Consider the following 27,438-nt stretch of genomic DNA (forward strand, 5'->3'; position numbering starts at 1 on the left):
TCCTTAGTTGCCCTTTCGGGGCTTGTTCTGATGAGTGCTGCAGAAAAATGACGAAGTGGAAAATATAGAACATGAAATGAAAATTTAAAAGAGGAAATGGTGTCACAAAGAAAACGACGGCCACGGGACACCCCCTCCCCCCCCCCCCCCCCCCGCGAAGCGCCGCAGGGGGCACAACGGTCCTGGGAGAAAGTTCAAGAGGAACTTCCCCGCGAACACGTCCTGCCTGCGCCAGGGAATATGCACACTTTTTATGTTATTGGACCTTCCCGAACCTTTCGAAGCTGAAGGAAGGCGAGGCGGGTAGTGAAGAGGAAGAAAAATCTCGCCTATCGAAGGGAAAGGCGGTGGCCGGCCGCGCCCACCCCGCGCCCGCCCGCTGGGTCACGTGACACGGCCAAGATGGCCGACGAGGAAGGCGGCTGCGCTGCGGGGCGGGAGCTGGAGCTGGAGCCGGGGCAGGGGCCTGGGTCAGAGTTGGAGCCGGGAGAAGAGTTTGAGATTGTGGACCGAAGCCAGCTGCCCGGCCCGGGCGACCTACGGAACGCAACGAGGCCGCGGGCGGCGGAGGGCTGGTCGGCGCCCATCCTGACCCTGGCACGCAGGGCTACCGGGAACCTGTCGGCGAGCTGCGGGAGCGCGCTGCGCGCGGCCGCGGGGCTGGGCGGCGGGGACAGCGGGGACGGCACGGCGCGCGCAGGTAGGCTCGGGCCGGGTCTGTCCCATGGCTGACCCGCGTGTCCCCGCTGGCCGCTGGCGCGGGCGCGGGCGCGGTGGGGGCCGGGCTGGGAGGGCGCTGGCTAGTCGGGGAGGTTACGCGAGCTGTTTGTTGGCCGGCGGACGGCGCCTGGCTGCGCGTGGGTCTTTACTCCGGCGGCCCAGCCGAGACCGCCCCCGGCAGCCCCGCGTGCCTGAGCGCGCTCCGGCTCCCGCGCCTCTGTGCTCTCCCACTAACTAGGTGACGGACGTGTGCGCGTCCGGGCTTCGAAACTCTGTAGTAACTCTCCACACGGCACGGAGCCAGCACTGTTCTGCTTTTCAGTGGCTCAGTGCGGGAGTGGATCGCTGGCGGGTGTCGGGAGGGCGCGGGCCCGGTGCGCAGCGGACCAGCGGCGCCTCGGCTCACCTCTGCCTGTGAGATGGCGATTTTACAGTCACCCGATGATCTCTGAAGGACTTTTCAGCCCTTGTAATGAATAGAGTGCCAGCATATCAGTGATAGTAAGATTTTAACTTAGCCCTCCAACGCCAGACATCCAGAGCTGTGCTATCCAATACAGCAGCACGCATGTTTTTGTGTGTGTTTTTGTTTTTTGTTTTTATTTATTTTATTTTTTTTGAGACCGAGTCTTGCTCTGTCGCCCAGGCTGGAGTGCAGTGGTGTGATCTCGGCTCACTGACACCCCTGCCTCCTGGGTTCAAGCTGTCCGCCCGCCTCAGCCTCCCGAGTAGCTGGGACTACAGGCGCCCACCACCATGCTCGGCATGAGCCACCCCCCGGCCCCGTATTTTTGGTCGAAACGGGGTTTCACCATCTTGGCAAGGCTGGTCTTGAACTCCTGACTTCGTGATACACCTGCCTCGGCCTCCCAAAATGCTGGGACTACAGGCTTGAGCCACCGCCCGCAGCTGAATTCCTCAATTTCTAACTGAATCAAATTGAAACTGAGTACTTTTAAATTGAATTAAAAATTGAGTTCCTGGGCCGGGAGCGGTGGTTCACGCCTGTAATTCCCAGCACTTTGGGAGGCCGAGGCGGGCGGATCACGAGGTGAAGAGATCGAGACCATCTTGGCCAACACGGTGAAACCCCGTCTCTACTAAAAATACAAAAAATTGGCTGGGCGTGGTGGCATGCACCTGTAGTCCCAGCTACTCAGGAGGCTGAGGCAGGAGAATCGCTTGAACCCGGGAGGCGGAGGTTGCAGTGAGCCGAGATCGCACCACTGCACTCCAGCCTGCCTGACAGAGCGAGACTCCGTCTCAAAAAAAAAAACAAAAAAACCCCGGAGTTCCTCGATTACAGCGGCCACGTTTTAAGTGCTCAGTAGCCTGTGTGTGGCCAGTGGCTACTATATGAGAGAGCATAGCATAGAACATTGCCAACTTCATAGAAAATGCTGGGACAGAGCTGAGGAAAGGTGGTGGTGCCTTCCAGGGAGCATCATAGCACAGCCTTGAGGCCTCCTGATTCCTCCCCATCCACTGGTACCTTTGCTGTAGATGCACTGACCCCCAGGTAGTGAATTGTGAGATTTCCAGTGGTCAAGAAGGATTAATGAGTAAAGTTGAAAGGCTGACTGGTTTTGAGATCCTAGCAGTGGAAAGTAGTATTAGAGGGTGATGCGAGCCTGTGCAGCCCGGGAATCTACTTCCCTCTAGCTTGACACCTTTTCCGGAGATTTCCACACATCAGTGGATGCTGAATTGCATACTCGTTGACAGTAAATACTGAAAGTCAAGGCATGGCATCCCCTGGAGGCCTCTTAGATATTTCGTGGCAGGAGTAAGCAAATAATAAATGTTAATTCTTCCCTGATAGAATTTCTTTCCTTTAATGCAGAATCAAGGAAACAAAAAGATAAAATGATATGTGTCAGTACCTGGCACAGAATAGTAAGTGTTTGCTGAACAAATGCGTATTTGAAAAATACCTGTTTTCCATCTATGGAAGTGATATAAACAATAGCCAACACTTATATTGTCCTTCAAAGGTGCCAGGCATTAGTCTTAAATCTGTACAAGTATTCATTTATTCCTCACAACAACCCTATGTGATAGCAGGACTAGCTTCATGGGTGTACGGTCAATGCAGGCTTTGATCACTCTGGTGGAAAGGGCCAGGCACTCAGAAGTATCCCATGCTTGAAATTCTTAATTTTATCTTTGAATTTGTGTTTTTTAAGTGAAGGCAAATGGGACAGGTTCTCAGCTGCCCTGGCCCCCTAGAGCTGCCCTGGGGCTTCTCCCTAGCCTCCCTGATCCCACTCTTGCCCAGGCAGCGTTGGGATTGTACCCTCTGAATCTCAGGGCAGGGTTGTGGGTGCCACAGCACATTAGGCAGGCAAGTGGGCAGGGCCTCTCACCCGCCCCATCCCTGCAGGGAAGTTGCAATCCATTAGGGCTGTAGTAAGGGGGAGTCTGACTTCCACGCTCTGCTCCAGGCCAGGAATTTTGCACTGAGCCTTGTAAATTATGCAGATGGCACAGAGTGATGAGTACCATTATTATCCCCGTTTTATAAAGAGGTAAACTGAATTAAAGAGAAGTAACTTCATCAACTGCAAAATGTCAATATATATGCCCCATATGGATTTTAAAAAACTAGGCCAGGCATGGTACTCACGCTTGTAATCCCAGCATTTTGGGAGGCCAAGGCGGGTGGATCACCTGAGGTCAGGAGTTCGAGACCAACCTGGCCAACATGGTGAAACCCCATCTCTACTAAAAAAAAATACAAAAATTAGCCGGGCATGGTGGTGCGCACCTGTAATCCCAGTTACTCAGGAGGCTGAGGCAGGAGAATTGCTTGAACCTGGGAGGCGGAGTTTGCAGTAAGCCAAGACCATTCTACTGCAAGACTGTCTCAAAAAATAATAGTAATTAACTCGATTTAAGGAAAGTATTAATAACTGCCACTCACTCTAGCAAAAATGGTGACCATGGCTTAAAAAGAGATGAAATCTGGGGAACTGCTGGGTAGAGCCATGTGGCTGGTCCCGAAGGTCACCAGGATTTGAAGCCATCAGGTAGGACAGGAGCAGAGGTGGGGAAAGGAAATGGGCCAAGGGCGGTATGCTCTGCAGCGACACAAGAAAAACAGGTTGGGAGAAAGACAGTGACACCACTTCAGCCAGGCCCAGGCCCAAGGCTGACTCATGGTCTATTTCCCCACTGATCTGCCTACACAAGCACTGTGGACAGGCAGGACTTTCAGAGGGAGCAGTTTAGGAGCAGAGATTGAATGTGAGCAGCACTCTTACTGGATAATATTTTTTCAATGGTAGAAGCTAAAGGAAATGCTGCAGAATGTTTTGAATACTTGTTTTAAAATGTCCCGGTCAGGCACAGTAGCTCACGCCTGTAATACCAGCACTTTGGGAGGCCGAGGTGGGTGGATCACCTGAGGTCGGGAGTTTGAGACCAGCCTGACCAACATGGAGAAACCCCATGTCTGCTAAAAATACAAAATTAGCCAGGTGTGGTGGCGCATGCCTGTAATCCCAGCTACTCAGGAGGCTGAGGCAGGAGAATCTCTTGAACCCGGGAGGTGGAGGTTGCAGTGAGCCAAGATCGCGCCATTGCACTCCAGCCTGAGCAACAAGAGTGAAACTCCGTCTCAAAAAGAAAAAAGGTTGTCCCATGTGGGGTCTGGTATGTGATTGCATTGTCCATAGGTGTCCTGTTTGGTTCTGGAGGATTTTTTTTTAAGGTAATAAGTGAACATGATTTTTAAAAATCAAACCATACAAAAGCACATTCGGACAGGCGTGGTAGCTCATGCCTGTAATCCCAGCACTTTGGGAGGCCGAGGCGGGTGGATCACTTGAGGTCAGGAGTTCGAGACCAGCCTGGCCAACATGGTGAAACCCCATCTCTACTAAAAATACAAAAATGAGATGGGCATGGTGGCACACACCTGTAATCCTAGCTACTCGAGAGACTGAGGCAAGAAAATTGCTTGAAACCAGGAGGCAGAAGTTGCAGTGAGCCAAGATCGTGCCACTGCGCTCCAGCCTGGACAACAAGAGTGAAACTCTGTCTCAAAAAAAAAAAAAAAAAAAAAAGGGCAAATACTAAATCCTCCTTCCCAGAAATTTTCCGCAGTACTATTGTATCTTTGAGCTTTTCTGCACATCACACATGTGCTTTCCTCTCTCAACACTGGCTGTTTCCACACAAACAATAGGATGTACCCACAAGGAATACATCTTGCTTTTCAGAGAAATGCTTCCTAAAGGATGAGTAACAAACATGCGTGTTTTAAGAATTAACATGCTGGCGGGGTGCAGGTGGCTCACGCCTGTAATCCCAGTACTTTGAAAGGCCAACGAGAGAGGATTGCTTGAGCCCAGGCAAGCAATGGGCTTGTCACTTATTGCCAGTCAAGAGACTGGCCTGGCAATTTATTTAGCAATTCAGTAGGTGTAGAACTTCGTGATATTCTGTGTGTCATGTTGAACTATTATTAATGAAACTTAGAGATGTGAATGGTTTGGCCAAGGTCATAAAGCCATAAATTGAGAGATGGAACCGCTAAAAGATCATTCCGGGTTTAATTTTCCATGCCTCTAACTTGAGTACTAATGGGAACAGGTCACCCACAGTAGAGGATGCATGAGATGGCAAAATACTGCCAGCAGCACTTCCAGAGACAGCACCACTCAGCGCTGATTGCCTGGAACACTGGTCTTAACATTTTTTGCTCATGTAACCCCCTAAGAAAACTGCCTTTTTTTTTTTTTTTTGAGCCAGAGTTTCGCTCTTGTCACCCAGGCTGGAGTGCAGTGGTGAGATCTCGGTTCACTGCAACCTCTGCTTCCCAGGTTCAAGCGATTCTCCTGCCTCAGCCTCCCAAGTAGCTGGGACTACAAGCATGCACCACCACGCCCAGATAATTTTTTGTATTTTTAGTAGAGACAGGGTTTCACCATGTTGGCCAGGCTGGTCTCGAACTCCTGACCTCAAGTGACCTGCCCGCCTCAAGTGATATGCCCGCCTTGGCCTCCCAAAGTGCTGGGATTACAGGCATGAGACACTGCTCTCAGCTGAAAACTCCAACTTTTAAAGTTAACGTATAAGATTCTTCATCATATTTTAAAGTTGCTCAGAATTCATTTTCTGGCATAGTGTAAATATTGACTTTTTAAAATAAAACTGTTACATTGTGTTTTGAAATGTGTCAAGTGGTATGTAAATACCTTAATGAATTGATAATTACCACCATCCATCTTTAAAATAGGAAGTTATTTAATATTTGAAAATTTTACATTTTCCTTTTATTCATTGAACTTGAATTTCCATTCCACTTCTGCCATAGAATTAATGTAATAGATTTGTATGTTTTTAAAAGTGTTATTGGTCATCCTATAAGTCTCAGCAAAAAGTATGTAAATAAGTTAAAGTTTAATAAATTTTTATTATGACTAAAGCTCTAAGTGTATAAAAATTTTTCTTCTGGAGTGAATTATCATTAAGTTTATTAGTAATGCTACATTGGTAACAGGAACATAAATATAATTTTTATAAAGAATTATACATAAATTTTTCTTGAATTGCATTTTTTTTTGAGACAGGGTCTCATTCTGTTGCCCAGCCTGGAGTGCAGTGGCGCAATCTCGGCTCACTGCAAGCTATGCCTCCTGGGTTCAAGCGATTCTCCCACCTCAGCCTCCCCAGTAACTGGGACTACAGGTGTGTGCCAGCACGCCTAGCTAATTTTTGTATTTTTAGTAGAGACGGGGTTTTACCATGTTGTCCAGGCTGATCTCGAACTCCTGACCTTGTGATCCACCTGCCTCAGCCTCCCAAAGTGCTGGGATTACAGGCGTGAGCCACCACGCCCAGCCAATGAATTGCATCTCTTAATGAGATGAATGGTGTTGGTTTTTGTTATTAGCATATATCTGTAGACAAATACATATGATTTACTGCTAAAGTGTGATAGAATTCAGCATCAGTTTTAGTCCTGTTTTTTGTTTGTTTGTTTTAGTAATGTTGGTCATCTCTGAACTCTTTCCAAGTTATATGCCCCAAATCACACTGATCTAATGCCAAAAATTATTTTTTGTTCCCTTATTTTCTTTTTTTTTTTTTTTTTTATTTTTTTTTAATGTTTCTTTTTTTTTTTTTTTTTTTTTTTTTTTTATTATACTTTAAGTTCTAGGGTACATGTGCATAACGTGCAGGTTTGTTACATATGTATACTTATGCCATGTTGGTGTGCTGCACCCATCAACTCGTCAGCACCCATCAATTCATCATTTATATCATGTATAACTCCCCAATGCAATCCCTCCCTCCTCCCCCCTCCCCCCTCCCCATGATAGACCCCAGTGTGTGATGTTCCCCTTCCCGAGTCCAAGTGATCTCATTGTTCAGTTCCCACCTATGAGTGAGAACATGCGGTGTTTGGTTTTCTCTTCTTGTGATAGTTTGCTAAGAATGATGGTTTCCAGCTGCATCCATGTCCCTACAAAGGACGCAAACTCATCCTTTTTTATGGCTGCATAGTATTCCATGGTGTATATGTGCCACATTTTCTTAATCCAGTCTGTCACAGATGGACATTTGGGTTGATTCCAAGTCTTTGCTATTGTGAATAGTGCCGCAATAAACATACGTGTACATGTGTCTTTGTAGTAGACTAATTTATAATCCTTTGGGTATATACCCAGTAGTGGGATGGCTGGGTCATATGGTACATCTAGTTCTAGATCCTTGAGGAATTGCCATACTGTTTTCCATAATGGTTGAACTAGTTTACAATCCCACCAACAGTGTAAAAGTGTTCCTATTTCTCCACATCCTCTCCAGCACCTGTTGTTTCCTGACTTCTTAATGATTGCCATTCTAACTGGTGTGAGATGGTATCTCATTGTGGTTTTGATTTGCATTTCTCTGATGGCCAGTGATGATGAGCATTTTTTCATGTGTCTGTTGGCTGTATGAATATCTTCTTTTGAGAAATGTCTGTTCATATCCTTTCCCCACTTTTTGATGGGGTTGTTTGTTTTTTTCTCGTATATCCTTATTTTCATTCAAAGCAAATAACTGAAAATTGCCTGACCTGCAGCCTAATCATATTAAGGAAATTTCTCAACTTTTGGGAGTTACCAAAAAAAATTTTACCAAGACTTATCAAGTGTGAGCCAGGCACGGTGGCTCACGCCTATAATCCCAGCACTTTGGGAGGCTGAGGTGGGTGGATCGCCTGAGGTCAGGAGTTCAAGACCACCCTGGCCAACATAGTGAAACCCCGTCTCTACTAAAAATACAAAAAATTAGCCAGGCATGGTGGCGGGCGCCTGTAATCCCAGCTACTGGGGAGGCTGAGGCAGAAGAATCTCTTGAACCCAGGAGGCGGAGGTTGCAGTGAGCCAAGATCGCACCATTGCACTCCATCCTGGGCAACAAAAGCAAAAGTCTGTCTCAAAAAAAAAAAAAAAGAAAAGAAAAGACTTATCAAGGGATCATTTCACTTCTTATTCTTTCACTTAGGCACTTTGTTTAACCCAGAATACTCAGAATGGTTGCAGACATCTGAATATTGCTTATTTCATTCACCTTTGCCAATACAATACTTTTTGACAAAAATACTTTTAGTTTATCATGTATTTCAAATCCATTTTCATCAAAAACTTAGCTGCAGTTTGCACTCGTTTAATTTATGGAAAATGGCCATCAAGCTAATGGCATATCTTAGGGTTGTGGATAGCGACTGGTTGAACATAATTACATAGATTTGTGGGGAGAAAAATTTAACTTTCTAAATTCAGGATACCCAAGCAGAGGGTTAGAGACCACCCCTCTGCCCCAAGCCCAAGCTTAACTAAATACCATAAAGCAGTAAAAGATAGGTCTTCACATTTTCGGTTACTTAATCATCAAGGGCGACTCCCCCTCCATTCGGTGTGTGGAACCTAGTGCACCCCAGGTCACTGTATCAAGAGGAAGACAGGTTATGGAGTGAGTTGGCCTTCTTTAGAGGGAGGAGAAAGAGTGCCTGTGAAACTTGAAAATCTGGAAATTGAGTTCCTTAAAACATCTGGGCATACCTAGCTTTGGCAAGACTGCTGTATATGTATTCCAGTTTCAAGACCACTAGATTATAGAACTGGGCTTGGTGTCTTTAAGGATAGATCTTTACAAATTGCTTTTATGGTTATTGCTCTCTTCAGAGTTTCTCCCTTCTCTTGATGAAGTTTTACAACTTTTATTTCCTTTGCCAATCATCCATTAAAGTTTTAAAATTTATAAATGTAATACATAGGCTTCTCTCGAAGTATAAAAATAATTATACTGGCCTGACGCGGTGGCTCACACCTGTAATCTTAGCACTTTGGAACACCGAGGCGGGCGGATCACCTGAGGTTGGGAGTTCAAGACCAGCCTGACCGACATGAAGAAACCCCGTCTCTACTAGAAATACAAAATTAGCCGGGCGTGGTGGCACACACCTGTAATCCCAGCTACTCGGGAGGCTGAAGCAAGAGAATCGCTTGAGCTCAGGAGGCGAAGGTTGCAGTGAGCCAAGATCGCGCCATTGCACTCCAGCTTGGGCAACAAGAGTGAAACTCCATCTCAAAAAAAAAAAAATTATACCACCCCCAACCAAATGCTTTACTTAACCCACTTTTAACCCTCTCCACAACCAAGGTGAAATGCTTAGGCTGTTTCTTCTTGCCCGTCAGCTCTCCCTCTACCTTCTTGGGTTTTGCTGAGATAATTTTGAATTTTTAGTCCCAGGATGTCTCAATATTTATTTAAGGCCTTTACTACAAGTTCATGGCCATAATATTATCGTTCTTTTAGATTTAACTGTAGTTAACTATAAAAATATAGTACGTATAAATATGTTCTTTAATTGTCCATATTAATCAATGCTGGTGAAATAAAATAGGTAAACAAAGGATTAATATCCAAAATATGCAGGTCAGTAACACAAAGGCAAGCAATTCACAGAAGAAATACTAGGAGACAATAAAGAGAAGTTATTTAACCTCAGTAGTAATTGGACAGCTGCAAACCAAAAACAATACGATCCCCCGCCCCCAATCCAATTGGTAAATATTTCGAACACAATGTAACCGCGCTCCCGGGTGAGGGCCGCGCTTTGCACCTGGGGTTTTCCTGCCAGGACTCTTATTTTGGGACTCTTTGCACCTGGGGTTTTCCTGCCAGGACTCTTACTCTAAACTTTTCGTTTCTAGGATACCAGCTTACTGGGTTTAAGAGAACGTTTGGCCAGCACATATAAATATCTGATGATAATTGCAGACAGTATTATACCCTCAAAACAGTGCGACAAGATAATGGGAGTTGAAATGGAACTCTCTGAATTCATTTGACTCCAACGGTTTTCCTTACCAAAAAAAGAAAGTGTGCGTAAAACCTAAAATTGTCCACTAGTAGCGGACGAAAGATGGGCAACAATAATTTGAGCCTGGAACTGAGGGGAAGATGCTTGCCTGCAGGCACCCGGCTGGCACTATCCGGCAAGAGAGAAGGCTGGAAAAGCCTTCTGGGCGGGGTGTGCATCCGGCCCCGTGCGGGCCAGAGGATGCAGAATGGCGCCCACTACCTCCGTAGGCGTGGCCTTGGGCTGGACTCGCCCAATAGGAATGTCTGGGGGCGGGACGCTTTCCCAGCACGACCTCTAAGAGCTTGGGGCAGGGCTTCCTGTAGGTAGCGCCCTTCCATTGGTCGAAAATGGAACGGAGGTTGCGGGAGAAGCCAAACGCGGCGAGTCTTGCTGGAGCCGTCGCCGTAGCAACGCGCGGAGCCGCCTGGGAGAGGCCTCTGGAGCAGGAGGCCGAGTGGCTCTTCCGACCCGAGGCCCCGTTGGCCAGCTGGCGGGCTGTGGCCTCTAGGGATCAGGGACTACTTATCTGCGAATCCCGGTTATCCGCCCGCCAGCACGTCCGTTCCCTAAGCAGACCGCCTGGCCTCTTGCCTGACCCGTCTTCTCACTGTGGCCCGGAGTCTGACCTCCCCACACTGAGTCCACTAACGAAGCTATCCCTGCGCCTGCCCCACAGCGTCTAAGTGCCAGATGATGGAGGAGCGTGCCAACCTAATGCACATGATGAAACTCAGCATCAAGGTCTTGCTGCAATCGGCTCTGAGCCTGGGCCGCAGCCTGGATGCGGAGCATGCGCCCTTGCAGCAGTTCTTTGTGGTGATGGAGCACTGCCTCAAACACGGGCTGAAAGGTGAGCCTGAGGGGGCGTTTGGGAGCGTGGAAGTTCGGGCTGGGTGTTTGCTCAGCATTTTTTCATCAGTGCCGGACATCCTTCTAGGTGCTGAAATGCCAACAGTGTACAGAACAGACAAGGTTCCTGTCCTCAGAAGCGACTTTCTAGAGCAGCGCTGGACAATAGAAATATGCAAGCTACATAGGCAATTTTAAATTTTCTAGTAGCCAAGTTTCTTTAATAGTGTTAGATGAGGCCGGGCGCCGTGGCTCACGCCTGTAATCCCAGCACTTTGGGAGGCCGAGGCGGGCGGATCAGGAGATCAGGAGATCGAGACCAGCCCGGCCAACATGGTGAAACCCCATCTCTACTAAAAATACAAAAATTAGCCTGGTGTTGTGATGGGCACCTGTAATCCCAGCTACTCAGGAGGCTGAGGCAGAGAATTGCTTGAACCCGGGAGGCAGAAGCTGTAGTGAGCTGTGATGGCCCACTGTACTCTAGCCTGGGCGATAGAGCGAGACTCCATCTCAAAAAAAAAAAAAGGATTAAGCAGTGAAGTTGAGCAGCTTTCACTTTCACTTGGCTTTTGGGGGAGAGGCTGTGGGTCCCTGAAGAAATTTTGCAACCTGTTCTTATGAATAACACTTTTGTTTTTCCTTTTAGTTAAGAAGAGTTTTATTGGCCAAAATAAATCTTTCTTTGGTCCTTTGGAGCTGGTGGAGAAACTTTGTCCAGAAGCGTCAGATATAGCGACTAGTGTCAGAAATCTTCCAGAATTAAAGTGAGTGAGAAGTAGTTATGCCGATTTGATGATTTTAAAAACTCCCTCGTATTTACTCATTTCTCAATTCCTTGCTGATGAAGCCCTTTCTAATTGGAAAGAGCTCTACTGCTCATTATCCACATGATCTCGAGCAGGATTTGACTCTCTCTGAGCCTCAGTTTCCTTTTCGTTAAAATGGGGACAGTGATTCCTGCTTGCCACACCAGCCAAATAGGTTGAAAAGGTGTTGTCAACCAAAGGGCACTCACAGGAGGAAAAGGAACTACTGGTACACTCCTGGAATCACTGCTTCAGATACAGGTGGGCAGTTTTCTGAATAATACATTTTGGGCCAGATTGTAGATTCCAGGCCAAGGGACATTTGTAATTTGTTAGAGTGGGACTAACAAATTATTTGCCATGTCTGGATTTGTCCTTGGGATCGCTATGCTTAGGCTCAAAATCAAAACACAAGTAAGTCATCTTCATGGAATTTGGCATCTAGAAAGGGTCTTAGGGATCCGTGAGCCAATGCAAAAGAGCCCTCTGCACAGTTTCCCAGAGGGGACTGGACTGTTCAGCGTTTATTTGACCCTTCTTCTAGGGAGCCAGCCTATTCCATTTTCAGAGAATAATAACAGTCACTGCCCTCAGGGCCTGCTCTCTGACAGGCATTGTGCTGAGAACATTCCTTTTCATGATCTCATTTAATCCTCCACAACTGTCCTCTAGGATAGCTGTTAGTGTCCTCATCTACAAGTGTGGGAACTGATTAGAGTGGCTAAGTAACTTGCCCAAGGTGCCTCAGCAGGTGAGTGATGGAGCAGGAAGAAGACACGGGTCTGTTAGGCCCTGAAACCCTCTAAATCCCATGCAACTCCATTGCTGCCAAGTCCTGTGCATTTTTCTCAAGATTAGATTTAAGTCTTCTATGCAAATTCTGCCTGCCCAGCCTACGTGGCATATATTTAAAGTCTTTTGCACCTGTCAACCTTTCAAATGTTTATTTGATGACTTTTTTTTTTTTTTTTTTTTTTTTTTTTTTTTTTTTTTTTGAGACAGAGTCTCACTCTATCGGCCAGGCTGGAGTGCAGTGGCGCAGTCTTGGCCCACTGCAGCCTCTACCTCCTGGGTTCAAGTGATTCTCATGCCCCAGCTTCTTGAGTAGCTGGGATTACAGGCATGAGCCACCACACCCAGCTATGTTTTGCATTTTTCGTTGAGATGGAGTTTTACCATATTGGCCAGGCTAGTCTCAAACTCTTGACCTCAGGTGATCCACCCCTCTCGGCCTCCCAAACTGCTGGGATTACAGGCGTGAGCTACCGCGCCTGGCCTACAATATCATTTTTTAAATGGCCAAATAGTATTCTGTTGTATATCTAATTTTGTTTAACCCCCCTTGTGGCTGTCTTCAAATTCTTGTTACCACAAACCGTGATAATGATGTGGTGACCATCCCGAAACATACATCTTTGTGTCCATCTTCAGTTATTTCTCTAGGATATATTACTAAATGTAGAATTTTTGGTAACCTGTTGTCATCAAATTGCCACTAAAAAGTTGCACAGTTGACCAGGCACAGTGGCTCACGCCTATAATCCCAGCACTTTGAGAGGCTGAGGCGGGAAGAATGCTTGAGCCTAGGAGTTTGAAGCCAGCCTGGACAACATGGCGAAACCCCATCTCTACAAAAAAAAAAAAAAAATTAGTTGAGTGTGGTAGCGTGTGCCTATGGTCTCAGCTACTCCGGAGGCTTAACACAGGATTATCACTTGAGCCTGGGAGTTCCAGGCTGCAGGGAGCCATGATCATGCCATTGCACAGCAGCATGGATGACTGAGCAAGACCCTATCTCCAAAAAAAAAAAAAAAAAGGAAGTTGTAAAGTTTACAGTCTCACCAAGCAGCACTTGAGAGGCCTTTTTTCTTTTAATGTTTAATGCAGGCCTGTTCTTTCTTTCTTTTCTTTTTTTTCCTCTTCTTTCTTTTCTGCTTCTCTGGAGATAATGCTAGAATACAGAGAAATTACACCTTCAAGATTGGGGCTGGGCGCAGTGCCTCACGCCTGTAATCCCAGCACTTTGGGAGGCCAAGGTGGGCAGATCACTTGAGGTCAGGCGTTGGAGACTAGCCTGGCCAACATGGTAGATGGTAGAAACCCCATCTCTACTAAAAATACAAGAATTAGCTGGGCGTGGTGGCAGGTGCCTGTAATCCCAGCTACTCGGGAGGCTAAGGCAAGAGAATTCCTTGATCCCTTGAGGTAGAGGATGCATTGAGCTGAGATCACAATGGTGAGCCAGGATTGTTCCACTGTACTCCAACCTGGGTGACAGAGTGAGACTCCATCTCCAAAAAAAAAAAAATTGGTTCCACAACATTGTGAATGTACTTAACACTACTTAACTGTAAGATTAAAAATGGTTAAGATGGTAAATTTTATGTTCTGTGTATTTTACCACAATTAATAATAAAACATAAAATTGTACCTTTAAGGCCAGGTGCAGTTGCTCATGCCTGTAATCCCAGCACTTTGGGAGGCCAAGGCAGTCTGATCACTTGAGGCCAGGAATTTGAGACCAGCCTGGCTAACATGACAAAGCCCTATCTCTACTGAAAACACAAAAATTAGCCAGACGTGGTGACGCACGCCTGTAATCCCAGCTGCTCGGGAGGCTGAGCCACGAGAATTGCTTGAACCCAAGAGGCGGAGGTTGCAGTGAGCTGAGATTGCACCACTGCACTCCAGCCTGGGTGACAGAGCAAGACTATCTCAGAAAAAAAAAAAGAAAAAAATTGTACCTTTGAGCTAACCCCTTGGAGATTTTATAAGCTTCAACACTTTAGCAAGCACTAAGTTCTCTATTAGTCTTTTTTTTTTTTTTTTTTTTTTTTTTTTTTTTTTTTTTTTTTTTTTGAGACGGAGTCTGGCTCTGTCGCCCAGGCTGGAGTGCGGTGGCCGGATCTCAGCTCACTGCAAGCTCCGCCTCCCAGGTTTACTCCATTCTCCTGCCTCCGCCTCCCAAGTAGCTGGGACTACAGGCGCCCGCCTCGTCGCCCGGCTAGTTTTTTGTATTCTTTAGTAGAGACGGGGTTTCACCGTATTAGCCAGGGTGGTCTCGATCTCCTGACCTTGTGATCCGCCCGTCTCGGCCTCCCAAAGTGCTGGGATTACAGGCTTGAGCCACCGCGCCCGGCCTCTATTAGTCTTTTGAAAGAATGTTTATCCATTACACAAATCTAACCTGATATTTTCCTGTGATATTTTATGACTATAAGCAAAGCATTATCTAACTGTATTTGTAATAGTACTCAAAGGTGTGCAGTGAGCCATTTTCGATGCCTGCCCAGGCCACGTGCCTCCCTCCCCAACCCCAAACAGCCATTCTTTAGAGTATCCTCTGCATTTACAAGGGTGTGCTTCCTATGTATCTCCCTAGCTAAATCAGGTTTCTTTTCTGTGTTTGTTGTTGTTATGTCACAATAGTTTGATGCTCTGTTTGAATTCTAGGACAGCTGTGGGAAGAGGCCGAGCTTGGCTTTATCTTGCACTCATGCAAAAGAAACTGGCAGATTATCTGAAAGTGCTTATAGACAATAAACATCTCTTAAGGTATTTCATCAACTAGGTTTGCTTATCTTTTGCTTGGTAAATAATTAGAACATAGGCCGGGTGTGGTGGCTCAACGCCTGTAATCCCAGCACTTTGGGAGGCCAAGGCGGGTGGATTGCTTGAGGTCCAGAGTTTAAGACCACCGTGGCCAACATGGTGAAATCTCGTCTCTACTAAAAATACAAAAATTAGCCAGATATGGTGGCGGGTGTCTGTAATCCCAGCTACTCAGAAGGCTAAGGCAGGAGAATCGCTTGAACCCAGGAGGTGGAGGTTGCAGACAGCCAACATCGCGCCACTGCACTCCCGCCTGATCGACAGAGGAAGACTCCATCTAAAAATAAATAATAATAGGCCGAGCGCTTGGATCACACCTGTAAACCCAGCACTTTGGGAAGCCGAGGTGGGCAGATCACAAGGTCAGGAGTTCAAGACCAGCCTGGCCAACATGGTGAAACTCTGTCTCTACTAAAAATACAAAAATTAGCTGGGCGTAGTGATGCATGCCTATAATCCCAGCTACTCGGGAGGCTGAGATAGGAGAATCACATGAACCTGGGAGGCGGAATTTGCAATGAGCCAAGATCGCGCCATTGCACTCCAGCCTGGGTGACAGAGTGAGATTCCTCCTCAAAAAAATAATAATTAGAACATAGTTCTGTAGATCATTTTGAATTAAAATAAGTGTATCAGCCAAGTGTGGTGGCTCATGCATGTAATCCCAGCACTTTGGGAGGCCAAGGCAGGCTGATCACTTGAGGTCAGAAGTTCAAAAACAACCTGGACAACATGGTAAAACCCCATGTCTGCTAAAAATGCGAAATTAGCTGGGCATGGTGGCATATGCCTATAATCCCAGCTACTCGGGAGGCTGAGGCAGGAGGATTGCTTGAACCCAGGAAGCAGAGGTTGCAGTGAGCCAATACCACACCACTGTACCTCCAGCCTGGGCAACAGAGCGAGACTCTGTCTCAAAATAAAAAAATAAGTATATAATATTTACAGAAATTTATGACTGGTTCATTTTTCATATTTATAACTAAGCAAACATCATTATAAAAGGAATTTTCTCTAGACTATGGTGATTTATGAGGGAGGACTCTTTCCAGAGTTAAACCTCTGTTGTAATTGAGAGACATACTTTACAGCATAGCCTAAAACCCAAGCTTTTCAGTGTTTTCAAGGCATGGCTCATTATTGAACATATCTTTACACGACAAACACTGATTTACAATATTTCACGTACTCTGAGTACAGTTACACTGAGTAAGTTTGAGTTACAGATTTTGTTCTAATGAACTAATTCTTTTTCAATTAATTTTTTATTTATAATCAATACAAAATTATACATATTTGTGGGATACTGTGTGCATGTATATACTATATAATGATCAAATCAGGGTAATTACCATATTCCTCACTTTACTAATTAACTAATTCTTTTTTTTTTTTTTTTTTTTTTTTTTTTTTGAGACGGAGTCTTGCTCTGCCACCCAGACTGGAGTGCAGTGGCCGGCTCTCAGCTCACTGCAAGCTCCGCCTCCCGGGTTCACGCCATTCTCCTGTCTCAGCCTCCCGAGTAGCTGGGACTACAGGCGCCCGCCTCGTCGCCCGGCTAGTTTTTTGTATTTTTTAGTAGAGACGGGGTTTCACCGTATTAGCCAGGATGGTCTCGATCTCCTGACCTCGTGATCCGCCCGTCTCGGCCTCCCAAAGTGCTGGGATTACAGGCTTGAGCCACCGCGCCCGGCTGAACTAATTCTTAAGGGAAAAGTTCTTATGCACACACACACAGTGGCCTGGATGCCACTGGATTTGGTACACGAGCAAGTCATCGCTGACCAGAGCAGTATCAGGCAGGGGATGGACCCCCCCCCCCCCGGCAAATGGTCACGATGACTGGGCAATAAGGAAGTAAAGCAGCAGATGTTGCTCCGTGGGACGCAAGAAGGAGAAGTGTTATGCTTGGATGTGGGATCCCATTTCCTGTTTATATGGACATAAGTGGAGAAGTAGTTCATATCAACACAGACGAGGAGCCAGTGGAGACACAGGTGGGGAGAGTGACAGGAGTCAAGAGGAGATGAGGAGAACTGGGGTCCAGGGTCTGCATGGAGGAGTTCACTTCAGACAGCAGGAGGGACGAGCCCGTTCTAAGCCACAGGAAGAAAAGAGAGGACGGGAGAAAAAGCAGCCGTTGAAGCAGTGAAGGGAAATGAAAGGGAGGGAGGAAATCCACAGTAGTATCTTCTGGCTCCAGGGCACAGTTGAAAAGGCAGTTCAGGGTGGGGAAGGAGTGGGGATGGTGAAGCTGTTTCTGAGCATCCCGCTGTCCTGTCCATCTCTTGTAGCGAGTTCTATGAGCCTGAGGCTTTAATGATGGAGGAAGAAGGGATGGTGATTGTCGGTCTGCTGGTAGGACTCAATGTTCTCGATGCCAATCTCTGCTTAAAAGGAGAAGACTTGGATTCTCAGGTAAAACGGAATTTTGGCTCTAGACAGAACACTCATTAGCCAGGGACTTTACCTATGATCTGCAGGCAGGTACTGAACCCAAAGAAGGGCAGATGGCAAAGAGCCCACTGGTAGAGGACCGGCCAGGGGCAGGTGGGGAAGCAGCGGGGAAGGTCTTGGAAGGGTGAAGAAGTTGCATAGCCAGAGGTACACTTGGAAAGCTTGGCAGGTGTGGGAACAGGCAGACAGCTCTCCGTGGCTGGAGCAGAGGATGCTCTGTGGCTGAGGTGAAAGTGGAGGCTGGGCCTGGTTGTGAGGCCATGGGTGCTATGCTGAAGGGTGTAGCTGGAGTGCAGTGGTGCGATCTCAGCTGACTGCAAGCTCCGCCTCCCAGGTTGGCGCCATTCTCCTGCCTCAGCCTCACGAGTAGCTGGGACTACAGGCACCCGCCACCACGCCTGACTAATTTATTTTGGTTTTTTTTTTTGTTTTTTTTTTTTTAGTAGAGATGGCATTTCACCATGTTAGCCAGGATGGTCTCAATCTCCTGACCTTGTGATCCGTCCACCTCAGCCTCCCAAAGTGCTGGGATTACAGGTGTGAGCCACCGTACCTGGCCTGAAGGGTGTAGCTTTTATCCCCCTTTATCCTGAGCTTTAGGAAGCTGTTGGAGGTTTTTAAGAAGTAACTGAAATGATCATGCCTGGGTTTGAGAAAGCTCAATCTAGCAGCCACTCAGGTTATGAGTTAGAAGCGGCCAGGAATAGATATAGCAAAAGACTTGAGGTCGGGCGCGGTGGCTCACGCCTGTAATCCCAGCACTTTGGGAGGCCAAGGCAGGTGGATGACGAGGTCAGGAGATTGAGACCATCCTGGCTAACACGGTGAAACCCCGTCTCTACTAAAAATACAAAAAGCTAGCCAGGCATGATGGTGGGCACCTGTAGTCCTGGCTACTCGGGAGGCTGAGGCAGGAGAATGGCGTGAACCCTGGAGGTGGAGCTTGCAGTGAGCCGAGATCACACCACTGCACTCTAGCCTGGGCGACAGAGCAAGACTGTCTCAAAAAAAAGCCTTGAGTCTAGTCTAGAAGTCCCGCAAGGCTGGATGGGGAGTAGGAAGATAGAGTCAGGAGAGATTGGGAAGTCAGGTTGATAAAATGGCGCTAATGAGGGTAACCAGTAAGGTGTAGAGTCCTCTGTGGGAAGGACAGCCCTCTTGGGATGGGCTTTCTTCCTGCATGGGAGCTGGTAACCAGATCCAGGGCCTAAACTCCTGGTTGGCAGGGACTGTAAATGTGTGAGGGGGAATAGGCACGCTAACCCATTCCTCACTTCCACCCCCTCTTCAGGGCATCTGCAGCTGTGGCTGGGCCACTGCTAAGAAAAAAAGAGATTATTTTACACTGTCTAGCAAAATTCCCAGCCTTTTTCCTGTATTGTGTTTGATGAATCTAAAGATTCCCTGATCCCTCCATGTGCAGGTCAATGTTTTTTTGTAACCTCTCCTCCCTTAAAAAAAAAAAAAAGTTTGTCTTTGCATGTTGAAAAATATCTTTTTTTGAATTCAGAGAAGTATTTTTGAAAAGCCACTAAACATCACACATATTCTCATTACTCTGAGACAGATAATTCAGGGTTACGTTGTGGTATACATCCTTCCAGCACATGAATAAAGGTGTGTGCATGCATGTGTGTGTGTATATGTTTGTGTATTTTAGAGTGAGATGTTTGGAGGGTTTCTTTTTTTGTGAAACCAAATTATGATTATTTTAAGCACACCATTTTGTAATTTTTAAAAATGTAACTATGTTCTACACAGTTCTCAATAACAAGAGATATAAACCATTTTAGATGACTGTAGTTTTCATTTTTTAATGTACCATTATGTAACCAGTACCTTATTAATTTAGATCATTTCCTTATTGTGACAGTATTATTGCTGGGCACATGGCTCACACCTGTAATTCCAACACTTTGGGAGGCTAAGGTAGGAGGATCACTGGAGCCCAGGAATTTGAGACCAGCCCAGACAACATAGTGAGACCTTGTCTCTACCAAAAATAAAAAAAATTAGCCAGGCATGGTGGTGTGCTGCCTGTCATCCCAGCTACTCTGGAGACTGAGGCAGGAGGATTGCTTGAGCCTGGGAGATCAAGGCTGCAGTGAGCTATAATCATGCCACTACCATACACTCCAGTCTGGGCAACAGAGCCAGACTCTGTCTGGAAAAAAAAAAAAACCCACCAATATTATAGACATCCTTAAAGTAAAGTTCTCTGTACTCTTGTCCATTTATTTCCTTAGCATAATTTGGGGTTGTTGTGTCAAAGTATACAGCCTACATTTTGCTGGATAATGTAAAACCGGCCTCCGGAAAGGTCTTTGTGATAACCACCCACCAGCAGCGCGGGAGCCCATTTCCTCCCGACGCTGGATGTGGTGAGCATTCTTGGTCTTTTTCAGTCTCATGGATGAAACAACTCATCATCTCGAATTTACAAGTATTTTTGTGTTTTATTTGCCATTGGGGGTTTAGCATTTGTGATCATCTTTTCATACTTGGTCCATTTTTGAGTTTTCTTTCTCTGCTTCTTTATTAAAGACTAAGCACATTGACCTTTCTTCAGAATTATTTGTTATAATTTTTTTTTTTTCTGGTTTCTCAGGGGTGGTGTGCCCTGTACATTTTTTATTTTTAATTTTTGGCAACCAGATTGAGCAGGTGTTTCCTTTATACCTTCTAAGGGATTGTGCTGTGAAGGTTCTTCCCTATCTAAAGATTACCCTAACTTTTACAATCAAATGTGGGGCACCGGAACGCGGGTCCACGCGTGTGTTTGTCCGTCTGTCCAGCCTTTACCCCCATAGCTTTCAGTCATGGCCTCCGGTCAGTCACAGCTCGGAAAGCCAGCCCCTGACTTCAAGGCCACTGCCCTGGTGGGTGGCGCCTTCCAGGAGGTGAAGCTGTACCCTCTCGACTTCACTTTTCTATGGCCCACAGAGAGCATCGCTTACAGTGACCTTGCCGAGGATTTCCACAAGCTGGGCTGCGAAGTGCTGGGTGTCTCGGTGGACTTAGTTCACCCACCTGACTTGGATCAACAGCCCCCAGAAGTAGGCAGCCCTGGGCTCCCAAGCATCTCCCACCTGCTGACATGATGGGAAGCTTGTCTGAGGATTACGGTGTGCTGAAAACCCATCAGGGTGTTCCTACCCTGCCTTTTTATCATCGATGGCAAGGGTGACCTTTGCCAGATAACTGCTATTGATTTGCCTGTGGGGTGCTTCATGGCTGAGGCTCTGCGGCGGGGCCAGGCCTTCCAGTGCGTGGTCGAACACGGGGAAGTTTGTCTCACTGGCTGGAAGCCTGGTAGCAACAGTGAAGCCCAATGTGGATGACCAGGGATACTTCCTCAGTATTCCTTGAATACTGGAACTAGGCTGGCCAATGGATAGTGAGCTTGTACCCCTACCTGGGTACCCTGTGCTGACCCAGAAAAGGCCAGACCTGCCCCTCCAATCTCCACAGTCTGGGACCCTGGAGGGCTAGGCCAAGGCCTTCTGCTTCCACCTGGGTAATTTTTTACACACTTTATGTGTAAAAAATTTGTAAATTTTACACATTTTTGCCATTTATTTTGGCATAGTGTGAAGTAGGAATCTAAATTTCTTTTATAAATAGTTAACCAGTTTTCACAATATCATCATGTAATGTATTTTTTTTCTACTAATTTGAAATTCCACTTTTATCATATGGGAAATATCCATAATATGCATTCGTTTACTTCTGGACTCTTCTGTTGGAAATCTGAATCTCTGTTCCTATGCCAGTGGCACATTGTTTTAATGACTGGAGCCACATAGTATATTCTAGACTCTGGTAGTTAAGTACCTGCCTACTCTACTGTAGTTTTGTTTCAGATATTTCTGGGCCATCCGTTCTGCCAGATGAACTTGAACATTTTGTCAAATTCCAGAATAAAAACTCCATTGAGATTTTAATTAATTAATGGACGTGGTGAGCATTCTGGTCTAGTGCTGTCTTGAATGACAGTGCCTATAGTGTGTTGCCATAAAGTATACATGTTTGCTGCCGATGTCTGAGGGATGCTATGTCTCACGTTTAGAGAGTGCTATTCCACTCCAGTTTACTTTGTGTTTTGTTGTTGTTGTTTTGTTTTTTCTTTTCTTTGAGATGGAGTCTCACTCTATTGCCCAGGTTGGAGTGCAATGGCGCAATCTCCACTCACTGCAACCTCCGCCTCCCACGTTCAAGTGAGTCTCCTGCCTCAGCCTCCCGAGTAGCTGGGATTACAGGTGCCTAGCAACACGCCCGGCTAATTGTTTGTATTTTTAGTAGAGATGGGGTTTCACTATGTTGGCCAGGCTGGTCTTGAACTCCTGACCTCGTGATCTGCCCACTTCAGCCTCCCAAAGTGCTGGGATTACAGGCATGAGCCACCGTGCCTGGCCTACTTTGTGTTTTTATTAGAGATGAATGTTAAATGTGGTCAAATACTTTTTTTGGATCTATCAACATGTCATACCTGTTTTTAACCCATAATTATAATTGAATTAATCCATAGGTTTCTTATTGAATACTATCCCTGAATTTCTAAAATAATCACCACTTGATCATTGTAAACTCCTGGATTTCATATGTTTACTGTTTGGAATTTTTGTGTCTCTGCTTGTAAGTGAAACTATTCTGAATTTTCTATACTGCCTTTGCCACCTTTCGGTGTCAGAATTATATTAGCCTCATAAAATTAGAAGGCTGGGTACAGTGGCTCACACCTATAATCCCAGCACTTTGGGAGGCTGAAGTGGGCAGATCACAAGATCAGGAGGTCGAGACCACCCTGACCAACATGGTGAAACCCCATCTCTACCAAAAATACAAAAATTAGCTGGGCATGGTGGTGTGTGCCTGTAATCCGGGCTACCCAGAAGGCTGAAGCAGAAGAATCGCTGGAACCTGGGAGGCAGAGGCTGCAGTGAGCTGAGATCGCGCCATTGCACTCCACTCTGGGCAACAGAGCAAAACTCTGACTCAAAAAAAAAAAAAAAAAACATAAAACTAAAATAAACTTGAAAATAGCCTTCCTTTTCTTGTTTTCTACCACAGTTGATTAGATCAGGAATTATTTTTTCTGTGCAGGCTTGCTAGAACTTACTGGTATGAGCACTTCACCCTTATGCCTTTTTTGGTCTTTGTTCTTTGATCACTTTAACTTTTAGCATAGTTTTGATCAATTTATAGGTTTCCTAAGTCTTAAGACAATTTTTAAAGTCATTTATAATTTTTTTAGAAACCATTTCATTCAGATCTGTTAAGCTAGAGTTGTATGAAGGTATTCTCTTACAGCTTTTGAAAAATCTCACTGTTCTCATTTATAATGTGTATTCTAAATATGGATCACACTTAGTAGAAATATGTCTACTTGGTTGAACTTTGACAAACCAGCTCTCTTATTTATCAATTCTACTTTGGGAGTAGGGCTTTATTTGCTTTCTAATCTATTAATTTTTGCTTTGGGTATTAATTCTCATCTTTCTGTTGTTGGTTTTTTTCCCTGCATTTTTTTATGATTTTTTTTTTATTATAAAAGAAATACTTGCTTGTTGAAAAAAGTTAGGCAATACCAAAGTACATGATGTGAAAAGAGATGTTGAACCTCCTCACCCAATCCCCCATCCCAGCCCCAGTCCTTCTCCCTTTCCCACAGGTAATGGTAAAGATTCTGGGGGAAATTTTTCTAGAAGCTTTTCTACTTTTTCTACACATTTATGTTCACATAGGTTTTGTTTTAAATTAAATCTTTTCTGATCTTCTATTACTGTGTAACAAGTCAGCAACAGCACTTCAGCCGTAACAATCATGGTGTCTTTCACAGCTGGGGGCGGACTGGGTTCAGCTGGTTGGTTCTTGTTCCTGAGCGCATGTGATTACAGTCCGGGTGGCTGGGGCTGGAATCACCTGAAGGCTTGCTCTCTCCCGCGTCTGTCTGCCGTGCTGAGACCAAGGAGCTGGGGGCTGGAATGGCAGGGGTTTCTTGGACATCTCTCTGTGTACATGGTCTCCAGCATTGTGGCTTCAGGGAAGTCAAGACTTTTTACATGAAAGCTCAGAACTTCAAACGCATATGCCTCAAGAAAGAGCTGGGTGGAAGCTGTATTGCCCTTTTTAACCTACCTGCAGAAGTCACACGGCATCATTTCTACTGCATTTTACTCATCAAGACAGGTACTAAGACCTCCCAGAGTTGAAGGCTGGAAATATAGATTCCTTTTGGTAGGTGTGTCAGAGGTTGCAGACATGTGTTAGGACCATTACACATAGCCTTGGTTGCAACATAAGTAGGATTGTTATAATGAGATTGTACATATTATTCTTTAACTTGAAATTGTATCCTGTAGTTTTGTTGGGTTTTTTTGTTTGTTTGTTGGTTGGTTGGTTGGTTTTTTAAGGCACTGTCTCTCTCTGTCACCCAGGCTAGAGTGCAGTGGCATGATCTCAGCTCACTGCAGCCTCAACCTCCTGGGCTCAAGCAATCCTCTCACCTCAGCCTCCCAAGTAGCTGGGACTACAGGCATGTACCACTGCACCCAGCTAATTTGTGTATTTTTGTGGACACAGGGTCTCACTGTGTTGCCCAGGCTGGTCTTGAACTCCTGAGTCCAAGCCATCCACCCGCCTCAGACTCCCAAAGTGCTGGGATTATAGGCATGAGCCACTGGGCCCAGCTTTTCTATATTACTGCAAACGTATCGACTGCATTCTTTGTTATAGTTGCATCGGTTCTGTGATATGGCTGTAACATGATTGATTTCAACTTTATTGAACATTTAGGGTGCACCCAATTTTCCTGTATTTCACATAAGAATGACCTCACTTATTCATTTTCAAGTGCTTTATTTCTTTGCAAAGCCATTGGTGTTCAGATGTGTAAGGGGTCTTGGTTCTCCCTTGTACCTAAGGGGTGGAGAATTTTCCTGAAATACTGATTAGACCATTTTACCAAGATCTGGGGGAAGAAAGACTCAGAAATGTCAGTTAAGGTCACCAGTTTAGAGATCCACATCTTTTTTTATTATAATTACTTTGTACACAATTTTGTTGATCGTTGTAAACAATGTGATTATTGAATAAACAAGAAAACTAAACTAGGTCGTGAAATTTCAGAATAGTCTCTGAAATCTGATACTTACTAAGTTTTTCTTCTAAAAGGTGGTAGGGTTAGGTTTTTTTGGTTTGTTCAATTGATTGCCACTTCAAAGAGCTGGTTGGCCTAATTAAATGTTCCTAGGAAAGAGATAAGAATTTAAATACCCTGAATTTCAAAGGTTGTAAGGTTTATGAAAAATAGGACACTTTATTTAAACTTGTGCATTTTATTTCATTTAGGTTGGAGTAATAGATTTTTCCCTCTACCTTAAGGATGTGCAGGATCTTGATGGTGGGAAGGAGTAAGTACTGCGTTGTATGTCACTTTTTTTTTTTTTTTTTTTTTTTTGAGACGGAGTCTGGCTCTGTTGCCCAGGCTGGAGTCCAGTGGCACAATCTCCACTCAGCGCAACCTCCACCTCCGGGGTTCAAGCGATTCTCCTGCTTCAGCCTCCTGAGTAGCTGGGACTATAGGTGCACGCCACCACGCCTAGCTAATTTTTGTATTTTTAGTAGAGACGGGGTTTCACCATATTGGCCAGGCTGGTCTCAAACTCCTGACCTCGTGATCTGCCCGCCTCGGCCTCCCAAAGTGCTGGGATTACAGGCGTGAGCCACCGCGCTCGGCCACGTCACATTTTTAATAAAATTCTGGCAAAGGCGGGACTTCTGGCCTAGCCGAGCACCAGGTCTCCGGACGGAAATTGCCGAAGACTAGTGGAGGCCCCGAAGCCAGGAGTGGTGGGGCAGGAGGGGAGGGTGGGGGTGGGGAACTTCTTGGGCCCGGTGGGGGTGGGCTGGGCAGGTTAGGTGTGGCCTCTCTCCACACTGGCAGTGGGGCCGGAGGAGGCGGTAGGAGCGCTGGGGCTGGAGGTGTGCACCCTGGGTGGTGTTCCCCGCCTGCAGAACGGGTAATGAGGCTCTTCTCTGCAGCAAAAAAAAAAAAAACACTTTTCTTGTTTTTGCTTTGAGATTTTAGATTTTGTTTAGTTATTTTTAAGTACAGAAGCAATGCATTATTCTCATTGTTTAAGGAATTTGGCTCTGCAGAAGAATAGAGTGTACAGGTGAAATTTCCCCATTCACACTGTCCGCTTGCCTCCATGTCAATCCCATTCTTCCCCTCAGAGGAGGACTGTTTAATGCCTTGCAGGTATTTGTTTGTTGGTCGTGTATTTTGCTTTACCATTTGTTCAAATATAAATGGGATAGTAGTATATAAGTTGCCCTTGGACTTGTTCTTTAATCATAGTGTTTTAGATTTTTGTTTTGTTTTGTTTGAGATGGAGTCTCGCTCTGTCACCCAGGCTGGAGTGCAGTGGTGCAATCTCTGCTCACTACAACCTCCGCCTCCCTGGTTCAAGCTATTCTTCCGCCTCAGCCTCCCGAGTAGCTGGGATTATACGCATTCACCATCACGCCCGGCTAATTTTTTTTGTATTTTTAGTAGAGACGGGGTTTCACCATGTTGGCCAGGCTGGTCTCGAACTCCTGGCCTCAGGTGATCCGCCTGCCTTGGCCTCCCAAAGTGCTGGGATTACAGGTGTGAGCCACCGCACCGGGCCTAGATGTCTTTTTATGCCATTATGAAGCTCTCCCTCACCCTTGTTAACAAGGGTATTCTTTTAAAATAAGTTACCCAGGAGAAAAAATAATAATAACAACTATATATAACATACTGCCATTTATATACATATATATATTTTTTTTTTTTTTCTTTGAGACTGAGTTTCGCTCTTGTTGACCAGGCTAGAGTGTGGTGGCACGATCTTGGCTCACCACAACCTCCACCTCCCGTGTTCAAGCGATTCTCCTGCCTCAGCCTTCCTGAGTAGCTGGGATTACAGACATGCACCACTATGCAAGGCTAATTTTGTATTTTTAGTAGACATGGGGTTTCTCCATGTTGGTCGGGCTGGTCTCGAACTTCTGACCTCAGATGATCCGCCCACCTCAGCCTCCCGAAGTGCTGGGATTACAGGCATGAGCCACTGCGCCTGGCCCCATTTATGTTATAATAAAAAAGGATATACATACATATGTTTTACTTCCATATGTATTCATGGAACATTTCTAGAGTGGCATATCAGCCTCACAGTAGTGGTTGCCTGTGGAGGCAGGCATGGAAGGGGTTTTTCACTGTAAACCCTGCGATTGCGTTTGAATATTTTACCTCGCACATATGTCACCTGCCCTTCCATGTCTTCCCGAGGACTCTCCCGGTCTCAGTGCCTGGCAGTGCACCTTACCAAAGAATGGACCAGCAGGAACCACACTAAAGCTTCATGCATCCTAAGTACAAGGGCTCAACCACTTGAAATTTAACAAAATATATTCTTTTATTTCATATTAGACCAAATACTTCAAAGGAACAAAATATATTCCTTTTTTTTTTTTCTTTTTTTTTTTTTTTTTTTTTTTGAGACAGAGTTTCGTTCTTGTTGCCGAGGCTGGAGTGCAGTGGTGCGATCTCGGCTCACTGCAACCTCCACCTCCCAGATTCAAGCAGTTCTCCTG

At 45.8% G+C, this 27,438-nt stretch overlaps 1 protein-coding gene and 1 pseudogene across 3 annotated transcripts in view; both read left to right on the plus strand.

Annotated features, from left to right (window-relative positions):
- Positions 1–392: 392 nt before the first annotated feature.
- Positions 393–27,438, plus strand: part of RUFY1 (RUN and FYVE domain containing 1) — a 65,548-nt gene continuing 38,502 nt past the window's right edge. For 2 of the 3 annotated variants that reach the window (XR_004056236.1, XR_004056237.1), the window contains exons 1-6: positions 398–700; positions 10,761–10,934; positions 11,583–11,700; positions 15,196–15,297; positions 17,649–17,772; positions 25,162–25,223. Coding sequence is in view for 1 of the 3 variants with exons in the window: in XM_030926691.1 (XP_030782551.1) it covers positions 403–700; positions 10,761–10,934; positions 11,583–11,700; positions 15,196–15,297; positions 17,649–17,772; positions 25,162–25,223 (878 nt within the window). In the remaining 2 variants the exon portion in view is untranslated. Of the gene's footprint in view, positions 701–10,760; positions 10,935–11,582; positions 11,701–15,195; positions 15,298–17,648; positions 17,773–25,161; positions 25,224–27,438 lie in introns of all 3 variants that reach the window. The other variant, XM_030926691.1, reaches the window with a different exon arrangement.
- LOC115896378 lies at positions 19,978–21,970 on the plus strand (annotated as a pseudogene).

This window comes from Rhinopithecus roxellana, chromosome 3 (genome assembly GCF_007565055.1).
Source record: "Rhinopithecus roxellana isolate Shanxi Qingling chromosome 3, ASM756505v1, whole genome shotgun sequence".
In the NCBI taxonomy this organism is placed as follows: domain Eukaryota; kingdom Metazoa; phylum Chordata; class Mammalia; order Primates; family Cercopithecidae; genus Rhinopithecus; species Rhinopithecus roxellana.